This window comes from Geospiza fortis, unplaced genomic scaffold, assembly GCF_000277835.1.
Source record: "Geospiza fortis unplaced genomic scaffold, GeoFor_1.0 scaffold173, whole genome shotgun sequence".
NCBI lineage: Eukaryota > Metazoa > Chordata > Aves > Passeriformes > Thraupidae > Geospiza > Geospiza fortis.
This window is the reverse complement of record NW_005054334.1, coordinates 309465-322704: the sequence shown is the minus strand read 5'-3', so window position 1 is coordinate 322704 and position 13240 is coordinate 309465. Positions and strand designations below refer to the sequence as shown.

Below are 13240 nucleotides of genomic sequence, written 5' to 3'. Positions count from 1 at the left end.
TCCAAGAGCCACCCACATCTTTCTGTATACGGGGTGTATTTGCATTTGCAATCAGTCCCAGTGCAAACGTGGGAAGGGGAAAAATCAATTATCATCTTTAGAGTTGGTTGCCTTTTCCATCTCTAGAATTACTTGGAGGCTATCTTGGTCACTCATTCAATTAAGATCTGTTGTCATATTTCTTTTCTAGAAATATGTGCTATGTAAAGAAAACTATAGCTATGTTGTTACTTTTAAAGTCTGTATTCCAAATGTTTGGGTCAAGAGGAAAAAAAGAATTGTTTTGGGTTTAACATGCAAATCGTTTTGTCCCTTGATTTCTTTTTGTTCTGCTGTCCCAAAGCAGGGGAGCACTTGAGCAAGAGCTTAATTTTAAGCACATGCAGCAGTCTTTGGGAATTCAAGGGGATGAGGCATGTGCTTAATGCTTTTTTGAACAATGTTGCTTTTCAGAGTTGAAGGCTTTGTAGGAAACCTGATCCTTTAAAGTGGCTCCTGTTTATGTACATTTCAATTTTATAATATTGTAAGTTTTTCTCTTCTTTCTTCAATATCCTCAATGCTACATCATATAATGAAAACAATACTGGTCATGCCACTTGCAATTACTGAAGTAGGCAGTGATTTTTTTTTCCTAGAGTAACTGAGGAAATAATGTAAATCATAGATTAACAAATGTTTTCCCAGGAGAAGTCCACAGTAGTTGGCTGCAAAGAATGACACAAGTTTGGTTTACCCATAAAAGGGTGGTCATCTCAGCAGGTCAGTGGTGTTTTTCAAAGACTTATTGTTGATTTTAAGCTAGCTGATAATTTATTCCCTGAACTCTAGCTTAAAAAAACAATGCAGGGTAAATATTGAGTATAATAAAGACCATGCTGCCATTCAGTATGCACAATGCCCTCACCTTCCCTCTCCCACCAGCTTCTCTGCATTGTTGCTTTCTTCATTTCTCATAGGGCATGAGATTACCTCCACGATTATTTATGGGGGTGTTCAGATAAGCCCTTTTTTCACAGGCAACACACATACACAGACTCACAAGGACTGTTATAATTTGAATTTATATTGCAAGTTCAGCTATCACTTCCTCTGTTCCCACCCTGCCTTTTGGAAAGACATCCAGTCACATGATATGCTTGTAAAAAAGCTTGCTGATTGAGGAAGGATGCAGGAAGGATATGGTTTTGCAGTGACTGCTTAAGTGTTGTGTAGGACCTGAGGGCTTAGGTTTATATGAGGACAAGTTTAGATGTGAATTTTAAAGATTTACTTATGCTGATTTTTGAATAAGTCGCAACTCCCGAACAGTTTGCCTGCTTTATAGAACCATGGACTAATCTGTGTTAATGGGATCCTTTATGTATTAACATGGGTATCGATACATAATTGGCACCCTGGATTCCCTGCCTCTGTTCTATCAGAGATATCAAAGTTTTTTCAAATAAATTGTCTCAAAAGTTTCTTTTTGAAATTGTCAGATGCAATCATGTCTTAGCAAGTGTGCTTCCCATCAAAATCTCTTGAGGAGTTTTGCCATTTGCATAAGAAGAGTGCTTAGGCTAGCACAGAAATCTTGCTGAAAGATGCTGTGTTCCCCCTCAGTAAAGTCCTAAGACCTGAAGATCCCAAAACTTCATGTCACCCATTACACTGTCGTGAGAATGCATTTATTGTTATATAGTGAGGGAGCTGGAGCGTGGAGGTTTGTATTTTAAAGGTTTGTTTTGGTCATTCCATGTTCTGCCAACATCTAACATCTGTATTTATTTTTTAACTCTTCTTAGTGGATTAGATGCATCTGTGCAATTCCAAGAATAATGCTTGATTTCCTGCATTTATAGGTTGCAATAAAATCCATTCGTAAGGACAAAATTAAGGACGAACAAGATATGGTTCACATCAGACGGGAGATTGAGATCATGTCATCCCTCAGCCACCCTCATATCATCACCATATATGAAGGTTAGTGATTTTCCTCCCTGACTGCTCTGTTACGTTCTTGCAGACCTGATGTTCATGTTTCTTGAGATCGTACAACCCTTACTCCTTGTGTAGCCCATCCCTTACCAATGAGTCTGCCTTGAGCACTGCCTTCCCTCTGAGCTACCAGTGTTTCACAGATGCATAAACCTTTGCTAGGAAGAGCTTCTTCTTGTATGAGTTCATTGTGTCAGTCGCAGGTGGGAGATGGTTGCATGTATCACCTCATGTCCTTGCTCCCACTGTACAGTTCAGTTTCATTTCACCCTCACTCATGAACCAGCCTGATGTCTGTTTCTGTTCCTGGCCCCTAGACCAGTCCTTGTTTGCTTTATTTTCCCTGGACTGCACGGGACTGCTCTTATCTGCTCTAGGACTTTGGCCCTCCCTTACCAGTCAGTTCAAGTTGCTACTTCTGTCATTGCAGCTTTTCCCCCTGAATCCCAGCATCCACTTCCTGTCCACCACTGCACACTTTCCTGTCAGTCTGGTGGCTGGCTTATCATTCCTTCTTCCTTTTCCTGTCTTCCTCCTCTATCTCCTTTCTTCCTGGGACACAGCTAGGAAGATTTGCCAGTTTGTTTATGTCCCAGCACTAGCTTGGCAGGTCACGTTATGTGTATGTTAAAAGATGCCAGTCAAAAGGCCTGTTGCTGCAGGGAGGGAGGCTGCATGTTGGACATGGGATGTAGACTCCAGAGGTTCAGAGGGACCGGGGTCAGGCAGTCTTATCCCTGGGGATCACCCTTTTTCCTCTGTGAAGAACAGGAAGCCTGAATGTAGCCCTACACATTTCCATAGCTGTGAGGTAAATGAAGAAGGTGATGAGATGTGTATGGCAGCTCTGCTCTGAGAGTTGATACGACTGATTAAAACAAGGGCTGTCTTGGCATACTGTTACACTATCGCATATTGAGTTATTCAAAAGCATGTTCTTGTACTTGAAAAGAGATGAGTATCTGTCTTTTTATTGAATAAACTAATAAAAGGATCTGGGAACAGAAAAGGGGAGGGATGCTGTGTCAGCATGTGGGTTGCAAATGGAACAAAAGTTACTTCAAATATGGATGGGAACTCAGGAAGAAAAAATATTGAGCATGCTGTGGTTCTTTGACCAGTTGCCCTTCTCATCCTTACTTAAAATAGTTTTTACTGAGTTAAAAGATTTGTTAAAGTGAAAAAGGTTACAGCATTTTTAAGAAGCATACACTAAGTCCTGGGGAAGTAAAACTTCCCTCTCTGGCCCTGCGGAGACACGAGCAATGCTTCTGCAGCAAAGCCAGTTGAGCTCCATGATGGAGAATTCATCTTGTCTGAGGAGGATGAGCACCCGTATCAGGTTCTGGTGTGTTTTCCAAGCGGTCAGAGTCAGTATTTGGCCTGAAGCACCCAATGCTGTAACTTAAGATACGGTAGCACTGGGAAGATGTGTGGTTATGCAGCTGAACCCACAGGAGCTACCCAGAGGTGAGGGTGTGACCTCAGGGGCTCTTGAGTGTGTGCTTCTCTTGAAGCTGAAGAGTACTTGTTGTTAGGTTAAGGGACTACTATATCAAGGGCTGAAGTATTTGTATCCTCTCAAAGTTGGACTTCAAACACATAGGTTTTCCTCTTGAGTGATGCATAAAGAGTGATACTATTGCTATCCCCTGACACAACATGTTGAAGTCAGTAAATCCTAAGAGGTGGGCTTAATCTCACTAAAGCAATCCAACAATTCTGCAGTTGGTGTATGCTACAAGTCTAGTGTCCCTCTCTAGTCAAGAGAATTCAGCATCTTCCCGGGGTGGTTGGCTCCCTCCTGGGAGACCTTTTTTCAGATAAGTGGGATAAATGACATATTGGAGGCTCCTGCTGGAGTCTAGCTGACTAACTTAGATCAGATTAACTTTAAGACTGAAGCCACCCTAGAGATATTTTACTCCTATCTCAAAAACTTTTACTGCAGGTTTCCAGACTGCCACTGCACTCTCTGTAGGTGCCAGGTTGCACAGATGTACCATGGACAATGCTGGATATCCCTGTAATAACCTTTGAAAGCTCTTTGTACTGCATTTACAAACGTGTTTTCCTTAAGTAGGATCTTGTTTAGATATCCTTTTGACCTTCCTGTTAATAGCAATTAACCTCTGAATTTGTCTACTTGATGTAAACACAACCTTATCTTTTTTAATTGATACCAAGCAAATTCAGATGTGTGGAAACCAAGCTTTCCAGTTTAGAGGTACTTCTTTGTAACCTAATCATAAGGCATGTACCTTGCCCATTACTGCCAGGGCAGATGCACAGTTGTGACTAAAGAAATTCCATCCTCTCAGCACAGCTGTAATTGGCAATCTGTTGAGTGTGGCTGTGAGGGAAGTGCTCCTTTAAGTGACTTTAAACTCCTTGAAAGGGACTGGATAAACGAAGTCGGCTTTGCTGGCAGTGTTCTGATTTCACCACATAAATTTTAGTTTATAGAATAATGCCTCTGTCCATTCATCTGTCTGTCTCTCCCCTGCCACTCGCCCTTCCTTTGCCTTATTGCTTTTTTGCCTTGAAAACTCCAGGATTTTATAATAAAACCTTTGAGAGCTAACATATTTTTCCAGGGGTAGCTTGCGTGCAAAATCTGCCTCATCTGGCAATACTTTATAAAAGTTAAACCAGGGAAGGAACATTCTGCGAACATTTAAACACATGTTGGGCCAATCATGAGGGTGAAGTTACACTTGATACGTTTAGGAGTAAGCTCTTGAGTCTGTAGTGTGAAGTACAGTTGTCTGCATGACTGTTTCTGTGCTGAAAGAGTTGTCCTTGGTCAGCATAACCATACAGAAAAGTCTGCCCTTTTGCAAAATGTACTTAAAGGTGAACAGACTATTAGCAAACATGTCTGTAGACATAGTTTACTGAAGATCTTCCCTGGAGAATGAATAAACATTAGGATCAAAATTTGGTGCTCATGGAACATGATGGCATTAATGTAAACAAGTAACTGAAGGAAAGTGTGTGCTGAAGTGCTCTGCTGAATTTGGGCCAGGATGCTTATAAGAGTGCTGCACAGTTTGCATTAGCAAGGCACAAAATATGGATCTCCCAAGTGACATGCACTCCTTTTTTTTCCTAGGTTCCATTTTTGGTACTCTTAAGAAAAAGCAGAGAGATTCTCCATCATGTGTCTGCCAGTTCACAATGGCTTGAGCTAGGTTGCATGCTTAATCAGGAGACTGGTTCAGCTCTACTTTCAAACCTCAAAGGCAACAGGAGATAATCTGACAGTGTGTAACAGCAGTGGCATAGTATTCCTGGATACACACTGCACTTGCCAAATACATGTTCAGTCTCACATTTTGTGCCAGACTTCATGCAGCAAAGCATAAACACACTTGGTGTTTCACACACACATAGGCCTGTCTCCAGTGTGGGAAGCTGTGTCAGTCAAGTCATCATATCATCAGCAAAACCAGCTGCATTGTCAGAAATCTGCCTGTGTGGCAGCTGTTAAAGGTGTGTGGACACAAGCCATTGCTGAGGAACTGCATCCCTGCAGCAGTGCCTGGCTCAGACAAGTGCCTCCTGCCATCACCTGTATGTGGACCTCAGGGTGGGACAGCAGCCAGGGGCCAGGGTGGCAAAACAGTCACCTATCTCAGGATGTGACAGTTCAGAGCAATCCCAGCCTCTGTCCAAGCCTTTGCCGTTTCCTGATTTTCAGACATAAGCAAAACAAACTTTGTTGCCTAATGACCCCACCCCTTCAGTGTGCAAAACACCTGAAAAAGCCATGAGTGCCTTTAAACATCATGTGGATGATTGGGCTTTAATCAAGAATGTTGGAAGTTGGAAAGCTGAAATTATTGGGTTTTTTTGGCCGAGAGAAAGTACTTCAGTAGTGATACTGTTTAACCACATTTCTAATTGATTTCCTCTAATTATGTAGGCTTTTGAGTTTTGAATGCTTTATTATCATTGTTTTCAGCTGATAACATCCAAGAGCATCAAGTGATATTTCAAGTGTCTGGAGATATTAATGAAACAAGAATAAACAAACTTAACTCTTTAGTTACCATACCCCAGCTTTATGAATTTCCTGCCATTCAGGGTGATCACCTAAACAGACTTTATCGGACATGATATAAACTCAAATGTGTGAGATCACGGGCAGGTCCAGTTTAAATGTCAAACTGATTGCCAGCAGCGATGAAATTTATTGTGATCTTCCCATTTACACAGTCCTACCATAGTACTGTAAATATTTGCTTCTCTGAAGTTCCTCGACAGTTTAAATAATATTTAAATAAAGGGGAGTTAGCGCTTGTATTCTTTGCCGAAACAAAGACAATTAGTGTAACGTGTTATTGTGGCCAAATTAGTAACTGTCATTTTTCCTTCCTTCTAAAGAGCAAACCATCATAATCTGCATATCCTCAGTCTTGCTCTGTGAAAAACAACTTCACCAAGGATAATAGTTCCCATTCTGATTTAATCTCCTCACTGCGGAGGAGTAAATTATAGCATGCTGTATGATTTAAAAAGATTATTATAGGATCTTAACAACGTTCCTTTAATTTAAAAGGAAATTCAATTTGGCTGAATAAGGCCATAATTTAGGAAAATAATTTAACACAAGTTTAGCGTTAAAAGACATACTTTATATCTTGATGTCTTCAATCATAGTTAAGCATATGCATAAATTTGTGTATGCATATACGTGGTTTTCTCATTGGATCTGGGATATTTTCATGTGTGCTATATGCTCTGTTAAAAAGAGTAATAAAATAATACTGCTACTGAAAAACAGCTAAATTAAAATTATGCCAGGGGGCTGTAAAACAGTCAAAACCACAAAAGCTGAATCAGGCTGAATTTCTAAGGTAAAATACAGTTTTCAGTACTCACATGACTTTTTGAAGAATAATTCAAGGCTTATTACACAAGTGAGGTAAGTGGGTCATACATGAATTTTCTGAATGAAAAGGTTATTCTAGTCTGCATCTCCAAAATTAAAAACAAACTTACTTGTTCTTTTGATTTGGCTGACCTTTAATAAAAGAGCATTTTGTAGCAGTGGAAAGGTACTTCTGTCTGCGGCTGTTAGGAGAGTAATAAAAATACCACTGAATGGAAGGACACCAGATGGAAGGAATGTCAACATACTGGAACTAATTTAGGAGATTGCTCTGATAGAGAGCAAAGGCATGAGGAGAATTCAAATGGTTCCAGTGCAAAGAGATTGGCCGCCCCTCTTAAACTAACAAACTAAAATCCTTACCCCAGGGTTACATGTAAACCAAATGGAATCAGCCCACAAGGAGATAGTCCAAGAATCCTCCACCCTCAGCACTCACTCTGACTTTAGTATTCTTTGAGCTTGGAGGAAGGACAAAAGCCTCCTGCCTTTTTTTTATTTTGGTAGTAAGTCAGTCCAAAGTGAACTGACATAATAGAGAGGTATACAGTGTACCATTAAACCTTTCTGACTGATGTTTGCAAAACCATGCCCATCTGGGCTTTCAACAATTTTATGGCGAAGCACATCTTAGCAGAGAAGAAATATAGTGAGTGTATTTGGTGTCTTGTCCCATGAGTTTCCGAGGAAGTGACTTTGGTGTAGCTAGAGGGACGAATTTGGCAGTAGGGTTGAAAAGAAGAATGCTGATGAGCAAGAGGTCAACCAGTGCTATTTGGAAAATGGAAGGCTGTAGATAGAAGCTGAGTTCATAATTTCGCAGCCTCTAACTATAAATAAGTGGAGAGATTTTATGCAAGAGCTATTACTGTAGTAGAACAGCCTGTGAAAGAGGGACGGATTATTCGTGTTACAAAATGTACTTTGTCTCAGATATCTCTTTGATAGCGAAAAGTGAAATTCTTTTCCAATTTCACATTTATGTTCTTCAAGGAACTTTGAAGTCAGCAGATTTGGTTTCAATTATGAGCCTGGAGGTATAGACTTTTTCTCTGTCACTTTTAAAAAAGAAACAAACATGTTAGAGTTAAGGGTGGGATTTAAAGAAAAGTAAGAAATCTTTGACCACTGTATGTTAAGCACCCTTTGCTGCTTAGGTTCCCAAGGCTTTTGGAAACCAAAACCAAGTGGTTTTGACCAGACCAAGCCCAAGCAAACTTGCAGCCCCCCTGGAAAATGCTGTTTCTCTGCGTTGCTGTGGCCAATGTCTTAGTCCTTTGCTCATCTCCTGTGGATACAATCACATTTTTCCTTACACCATGAGGTTCATGTTGTTCCTGCTCCTGGTTCCTGATGTGCTCTCACACTGCTGTCCCTGCTTCCTCCTCTGTGGCCACATAAAGTGCAGTCATCTCCACAGTCAATCCTTCAGCTGGCAGGCTCTGTCTGCTAAGGAGTAGTAGTGATTTGCAAGCACTACTCTGCAGCAGCAGTTGACCACTATGGCTGAGGCAGTGCATCTGCCCTACCGCCACATCAAGGTCTTGTTGCAGCTCTCAGAGTTACTCAGAGTGGTGCAAATAAACACAGACTCAGAAATAGATGACACACAGCTGGTAGCAAGCATTTATCCTGCTGCTGTCCCCTCTAATAGGTGAAGCTTGTGCTTTGTATCTAAGCAACTCCCCTATCCTGATTCTTAATTGACAGACCATCTCCCCTGCTATCCATGTATGGGTGTTGGTATTGACAGTTCTCTGCTTGTCTAATTTGGCTAGCCATTTACAGAGTGTTGATGGTTTGAAAGAAGCTAAAGCAGCCCCACCTTACTCATACATGGTCTCCATCCCTTGACCTTGCTCAGGGCTGAGGAGCAGGCTTACATGACATGGCTGTCCCAGAAGTAGCAAGATTTGGGAAGTCCTGGGGTTCAGCATCCTGCCAAAGCCATGCTTCTCTGCTGGCAGTAGGTGCAGCCAGGGTTCAGGCACACTTCTAGGTGGGGGTGAGTTTCAGAATGAATATGCAGTAGGATGGCAGGTAATAAATCATCTGCAGCAAAAACAAAGAGTGAACCAAGCAGTCCCCAAAGCTATATGGAGGCAACCTGTCCATCATCAGCCCACAAGTTACAGCCCAGGTGCTAACAGGGCATTATATTTATTGCCTCATTATTCTTTGCAGTAAGTCAATCCAGCTTTAATTAATGCCTTCTTCTCTTCCTCCAGCCATTGGCCACAAGGCTTTCTTGGGCATTTGTTTATAAAACTACATGCTGTGCTCAGAAGGGCAATTCAGAAGTGCCTGTGTGAAACCTGTCTGACATCCTAAATACTACTGGGAAAATTAATGGTGTACTTGGCTGATGGTGTGAGACTTCTCATCTGCCTGATAGTCTTGACCACTAAATTCCTCCTTAAGGCTGTGTGTGTGTATAGACATAAATCCCACTGCCTTTCGACCTCCTCTTCCTTCAGCTGCAGCTCTCATTTTAGATTTTTCTGTCTGCTGTTCAGTTCCCTCTCTGCAGAAGATAGCTCCGTGCCCACTCCTGAGGTTCAGCTGATACTGTGGAGGTGCTCTGACGTGAAATGACATAGTTGTAAAAAAATACCTCCCTATTCACCTCTGCTCCTGGGTGGAGAAACAATTTGCTGTTTAATTCTGTAATTGTTCAGCTATGATGATGGTGAGGAGGCTTCTGTAATGTCACCTAAGTTCAAGGATAGTTTCCCTCTCAAAATTCTCCCTCGTGAAAAAAAGTGTGCCAGTAAACTGAAAACCATATACGAGTTTCTGGAACAATTCTGTTCCCATTTATTCTAGTGTGGCTTTGTGACAAAAATTTCAAATTTGGGACGGGGATTTATGCTTTCCTAAATTCAGCTTGATGGTATTATCTCAGTTTCCTAGAGGGTGTAAGAGAAAATTTGAAATGGAGAGTGCCATTGAATACACATTCCTCCAAACCAAATGCTTTCCACCTCATTTCTGTAGAAATGTTGGAAAATGCATCTGGATCAGGACTTGTATAAAAATGGCAAATTTGAGTCCAAAAGAATTACATTTTAGGATTTAAAACTTCAGAACATCAAGGATGATTTGAGAAAACTCTTAGAACTGAGTAATGAAGGCAAAACTTTTACAAAAACACAGCTTGGAAGAATGCTTTATTGTGGCAGGACTGTTGTTGCTGTTACTGTCACCAGGAGTACTGAACACCTGGTGGGGCATCAGCTTTTGGAGGAGTGGGGCAAGAAGAGCCAAGGGCAAACGTGCCTCTGAGCTGAGGGTGGTCCTCAACTGAAACTGCTTGAGATATGTATTTCCATGAAAGTACACTGAGATCATCTCTGCCATGCGGCAACTTCACCTACATGTGCGTGATACATGTGCATGCGTGATACAATAACCCCCAACTCATGGAATCAGCTGGTGTTTCGGGGAATTTTGTTGTTGTTGTTGTGTGGTTTATGTGTTTGTTTTAAATCATATCTCTTATATGAGAGCATTTTCCGTGATTTGTCTCAGCTTGCTATTTCTTTTTGCCTTCTTAAACAAGCCTGTACCTAACAAGCCTTTCCCAGCTTAGAGAAGTGAATGTGCACATTACTGTTTTATTGGTAACACATCACAGCACTTCCCTGTATGACATGGGGCATGTTCAGTTTTTCCTAGACAGTATCAGTCTGTCTTTCTTGGAGAGGATACTGTATGTATAATCCATCCAGAGACGGCTTTCCCAGTTTCTGAAGTTTATTGCTAATGAGGATGCACATAGGATGTAATCACTGGCAGAGGCCTCTGCTTTGGGGTACAGTGAGGCCAGCAGACAAGTAAGCAGCCAATTTTATCTGGCTGTTTGCTCTCTCTTTTATCAGAGCTGTTTGGCTGGGATTCAGGGGTGTTAGAGTGAACTGCAGAGGCTTTGGCTTGTAGATTTGAGTGACAGAGTGTGAGAGGACGTGAGACAAGGCCTCTAAGAGAAGTAAATATCTGTATGTTAAGAGAGGCAGCTTCACATTTCACTGCAAAAGCTGAAGCTTAATTCTGTTTTTTTTTAAATCACCAAAGACTACTGGCTGAACTTTGATAAAGAGATATAGGAAGGCATCATTACAGTTGGGCTTGTCAAAACTAGCATCCATTTGTAATAGATCCTTTAACCTCATTAATTTGTATTTGCCTTGCTGCCAGTGTGACCAGGGCTGTCACAAATAAAAAGAAAGGGAAAATGACCATGTTTTCATATAGCAGTGGTTACTTATGACAGGTGCAGGAAGTTTTCAGTGGGTTGCAATGGATTTTCAGTGATAAAAGAGGAAAGCTATTTAGCAGCCAGGAAATTACAGCAATTCCAGACTATTAACAGCCTGCTTTACTAGATTAAATATTAGTTATCTGCCACTCACAGCGAAGTCCTTGACAGCATGTGACACAGCATACTCTCAGCCCCGAAGAACAGTCAGGCTGTGACGCGGACGAGATGATTTTCCTTGCTCTGCTTACGCTGGCATTGTGCATTGCTGCCGGCTCTGCACAAGTCACGGAGGATTACAGCATTCAGTCTGTGACATGCAGTGGGACACATGGTAGGGGCAGGAAAAAAGGAAGCTTGAGGAAGAGCTGTTTGCGTGAGGCGAGGTACAGAGCCACAATGACAAGAGCTGTACTGCTCTGGAGGTGCTGCAGCCATAGCAGGCTCAGGTGTCCATGCCCGCTGTGCTGTCACAGAGAGTTGGGATGGAGGAGGGCACATCCATCAGTTGGATACTTGTTGGATTTTGGTAGTAGGTGAAAGACAACCAACAGTCATTGTAAGCCACATGGCAATCCTGTTTCAGTTAGTGAAGACAAGAATGTAATATGCCTTCTATGAGCCCTTTCCAGACCCTTTCCTGTCTGCTTCTGTCCTCTGGCCTCAAGTGGGCTACTTGTACAAGGAATTCTGTGCTGGAGCAGGAGCTGGTATTCATATATTAGTGGCACAAGTGTCCACCTCACCTCACTAGGATAAATTGACTTTGCCACCATGTGACCCCATATTATTTGAGACAAAGAGATTCATGTAGCCATATGAAAGAGAGGATAAACTCAATTTCCTTCTCTTGGTCTGAGGTGTTGTAATCTTCCTCTGGTAAAAAGTAGCTTTGGAACTTTCTTTTTGCAGTGGGATTTGTTAGTACATCTTTCCAGGCCTCAGTGGTGGTCTAGGATGTGATCAGACATCTCGAGTCTTCTTCACTCTTTCAAGTGTCAATTTTCAAATGTATTAAATCAACTGTGGTGTTTTTTCTTTTCTTCTGTGCAGTGTTTGAAAATAAAGATAAGATTGTGATCATCATGGAGTATGCAAGTAAAGGAGAGTTGTACGATTACATCAGTGAGAGGCGGCGATTAAGCGAAAGAGAGACAAGACACTTCTTCCGACAAATAGTCTCTGCTGTGCATTACTGCCACAAGGTGAGCAAAGGATTTCATGGTAAAAAATGCTGTTTCAAGGCTGATTACTGGCATATATTTCAAAGCATGTCTGAGGCAACAGCATTCATTATTAAGTATCAGAATACATGATTTTATCAGTACAACAGAAGATCTTCATTAAAAGCACTACACTGAACTAGTGGCTTTTTAAAGACTAATGATGTTTTCCTGTGCTATGAGAGATACCAGACACACCCTTACTTTAGGCAAACCTTGCATATTTGCCTTTAAAGTATTTCTCCTGACATTTAAAAACTCAAAAATTACAACATCAACTAAGGAAGGCATCCCATATAACCTCTACAGCATTAATACTAATGCCTTCAAACATATGTTAGTTTGCAATTTGAATACACTAGTAAACAACTTTAGAATAGGAGATATAATATATGAAAGAAAAAGCCAAGAGAGAAAGCTATGAGGTTCATGCATGAGCTTTAGTACATACTCATTCTGGATAGGTAAAAGTAGCTTTACCAGATGTAGCAGGAAAGATACCATTTGCTAATACCCATCATGGTATCCACTTGGAATAACAAATCAAGCAATTAAACCCAAGGTAGCTGACTGGCTGTCATCATGGACAGTTTATTCCTGTTTATGAAACAACTGCATAGAACCTAAACTTGTATGAGGCTAAAGGCAATGAGCAGCTAACACAATTTTAATTTGAATTCTTAAAACACTTAAGTCTCTACTTGAATTCTGATAAAAAATGAGATTTCTCAGAATCCTCACTGCATAGTGCTGAAAAGCTGCAGTGCCATTCCTGATGCATTTAATTTTCCCAAGTTTCTGTAAAGAAGGCTCTGACCTAGACCCAGTCTGTTTGCTTCCATCTCTAACATTTACAATCCTTCGGGATTATAACTCCCCCCC

At 41.3% G+C, this 13240-nt stretch overlaps 1 protein-coding gene across 1 annotated transcript in view; it reads left to right on the top strand.

Annotated features, from left to right (window-relative positions):
- NUAK1 (NUAK family kinase 1) overlaps positions 1-13240 on the top strand; it is a 48354-nt gene that overhangs the window by 22792 nt on the left and 12322 nt on the right. Inside the window, exons 3-4 of the mRNA XM_005421790.3 lie at positions 1845-1965; positions 12189-12340. Of these exons, the coding sequence (XP_005421847.2) occupies positions 1845-1965; positions 12189-12340 (273 nt within the window). The remainder of the gene's footprint in view (positions 1-1844; positions 1966-12188; positions 12341-13240) is intronic.